The sequence below is a fragment of the Triticum urartu genome, chromosome 7A (genome assembly GCF_056163025.1).
Source record: "Triticum urartu cultivar PI428250 chromosome 7A, HENAU_Tu73, whole genome shotgun sequence".
NCBI classification, from domain to species: domain Eukaryota; kingdom Viridiplantae; phylum Streptophyta; class Magnoliopsida; order Poales; family Poaceae; genus Triticum; species Triticum urartu.
Genome location: NC_141879.1, coordinates 414,726,679 through 414,729,813, shown reverse-complemented (window position 1 = coordinate 414,729,813; position 3,135 = coordinate 414,726,679). Strand labels below are relative to the sequence as shown.

At 44.3% G+C, this 3,135-nt stretch overlaps 1 protein-coding gene across 1 annotated transcript; it reads left to right on the top strand.

Annotated features, from left to right (window-relative positions):
• The first annotated feature begins 375 nt into the window (after positions 1-375).
• LOC147959787 (uncharacterized) lies at positions 376-1,503 on the top strand. Its single transcript, XM_087532898.1, has 2 exons — positions 376-561; positions 1,153-1,503. Exons 1-2 carry the CDS (start codon positions 376-378, stop codon positions 1,501-1,503), a joined length of 537 nt encoding a protein of 178 aa, XP_087389024.1.
• Positions 1,504-3,135: the final 1,632 nt, after the last annotated feature.

Below are 3,135 nucleotides of genomic sequence, written 5' to 3'. Positions count from 1 at the left end.
AAATTCACCGAAAACACAATCATCACATTTTATGACAGTTGCGTGCATACCTGAATTTGTCACAAAAAAAGAGGCGACGACGTTTTGGATTTCCAACGCACTAAGATAGCCTCCACATAGCAGAACCTCTCTCTAGTTGCCACGTAACTGAAAACACAACCCCACCACGCTACCACCCCCTCCACCACTCTCGTGTCCTGTCACAGAGAGAAGAGGAGAGCAGAGGATAAAACACAACTGCTTCGCCCCCCCCCCCAAAAAAACCCCATTGCAGCTTATTCTCCTCACTTCCTTTCACTAACCTCTCTCTGCAAAACAAACGTGAGAGAGCAGAGGAGAGCCATGATGGATGCACCTTTGTACAAGTAGCGCCGCATGTACACCAGGGAGCTCCACGACGTCGACCTCCACGGCAGCCACAAGCTCCACGTCATTTGCACAAGCAAGGGTCAAGACGTGGACAAGATGCTGTCAACACTAAGGAGGAAGCTCGGCGGAATGCTCGTCAAACTAGTCGGCGTTGATGTCGAGTACATGCACTCCGTGAAGCCACAGCGGGCAGTAGTGCTCTAGCTATGCGTAGAAAAAGAGTGCCTTATCTACCACATCTCTGCAGCTAAATACATGTGACAGTAATTATCAATCTATACTATTGGTTGTCAATATTGATTTTGAATTTTCTTCACCGCAAATGCCAGTATATAAACTTTGGTTCTCATTTTTAGAAAGCATGGCATAGGAATTCATTGACAATTTTCATCTGGTTCCATGTAACTGATGTGTTCAATTCTTCAATTAGATGATCTTGCAATGCATGCAGTTTTATTTGGTTTTACCAAATAAAAATTATCTTCCTGAACAATAGAAAACTTCATCATTACTGCCTACTTTCAATCATGTATGGATTTGGACGTAAAAAAGATCATAGTCCAAACTATCTAAAACATGTATGAAATTAATTCAAGATAACAAACATGCACAAACATGCATTTTTATGGAATGTATTATGAGATTTACTAGTTATGCTATACAAAGTATTAGCAGCTACTCACTGCAATAGATTCAGGGATTTACATTGCACTTCAGTTTCAAAAAAATCAAAAAAACATTGGTGGTTATAAAAAATAACTAGTATGGTCTCACTATATTCAGTCTATACAAACATCTTGCATGCGAATGGAACTAGACAAATTCCTCATGAATGATGAATACACCTTCACCGAATTCACCATTGAAGGAGATAACAACAAGCTGAAGCTATCTGGCTTGGAGATCAACTCTGACAACTACATTGATATTCAGGTGGAATGGAGAGACCCGTACAAGAAAAAGAAGTTTGACTCTTTGGCTGATGTTGTCGGCAGGCTGATCGACATTCACTACCATGACATGAAGAACAAAATCAACCGCATGGAGGACCATACTCTATGGGGGGTTTGCCCGCTGCCAGACAAGCTTATCAAGTATGCAGCAATAGATGCATTCGCAACCTACGAGTCATAATGGGACTAGACAGGGCAAAAAGGGAAAACGAAGCGAATAAGAAGAACAAGATTGTAATCCCGTACAACAACTAGAAATGAACAGGGCTATGTTTAGTTTCATTTTACTTTAGTAGTTGTGTTGTTCCTTGTTTCCTGTCAGCTAGGTTTATGTTCTTTGCTTCATATCGAATGTTTCTTTGTAAAAACAATGTCATTGCACTAGGTAATGATAGTTGAGTTTGTATTAGAACAAGTATCTAGACAAGTTTGAAAAATCTGGTGTGTGATACCAAAACATACTACACACATAAAAAATAGATTCAAAAATAGCGTTAAACAAAAAAAATTAAGTACTGTGACTGCAAATCATACCTAAAAAAGAAAGATGAATGCAATACACTATGGTAAACATAAGCAGTGCCCATTTGTCTACATGTAGTCCACAAGAGTAATTACAGGAAGACCATTAATATTCATATTTCTAAAAAAAATATAATCCGCAGACCATTCTAAACAAACGTTAATGCAGTTCATCAAAGTAATATCAAGTAGTTCACAACGTGTGTACATGAAGTGCAGTACATGCTTAAATGAAGCACAAGAGGGACTGCACCCACTTTCGTGCAGTGCAGAATACACACACTTAGTACACGCAGTGCAGTGTGCAACATTGGTACAAGCATTACAAATGATATCATTTGTACTGCCACGAATACATGTAGTGCAAAAGAAAAAAATTCTTGCAATACAAAAAGAAAAAATTGACCACCCAGCTGCAACCAGGCCCCAGCTTGTCACATAGTAAGTCTGCGCCCAAAGTAGGCGTGTCCGTTCTGAGCCACGATGCATGGGGCCGGGCACACATGGGACCATAGGTCAGAGAGGATAGAACAGCGAGCACCGTGTATAATCTCCCAAATAAGTAACCAGAAGAGTTCGAGACCGTTGCCTCGCCAGGGCTTATAAACAGGTCCGATGCGCTCCCGGTGGGCGAGGTGGGACTAAATGTTAACGCTCAGACATAGCGCAAGAGCAAAGCACCTGTACAGCGAAACAAGGCCGATTTGTGCCGAATGCGTCTAACACCCCAACGGACCCAACACATGCTCACAGCCCAAAACGAACAAGCCCCACGACCCACAACCCCAGTTCCCGCGCACGTAAAAAATGCAGTCCGCTATGCAGTTCATTATGGGAAGCAAGATGTGTTGTCAATTAAGCATTGAAGTTTGCTTAGATGGTTGTTTTTTCTAGGCAGCCGCGAGCACTGCCACTTGGCAATTGCCACGATGAACTAAAACGGCGAGCGCACGTCCACTGTCCACACTACCACGGCTAGCCCGGGTTCAACCACCTCCTCCATGACCGAAAACACGACTCCCCATCACACCCCGGCTTGGTTGATAGGCGCACGGGGAGTGACCGGGGGGACGGGGTGTGATGGAATCCCCTCCGCATGCGGTGCCGCGTCACCGCCTGCTCCGGCTTGTTCCAGGCTCGGCCTCGCAGGGGGGCGGGTGGGGAGGGGGGTCACGAACCCCCTCCCCACCCCCCGCTCGGCCTCGCACTAACGCACATAGTGTGCTTGGTTGACAGGCACATTGCGGCTATTCTTCCTTCGAAACCCTAGCACACACGCAACCCAAGAGCC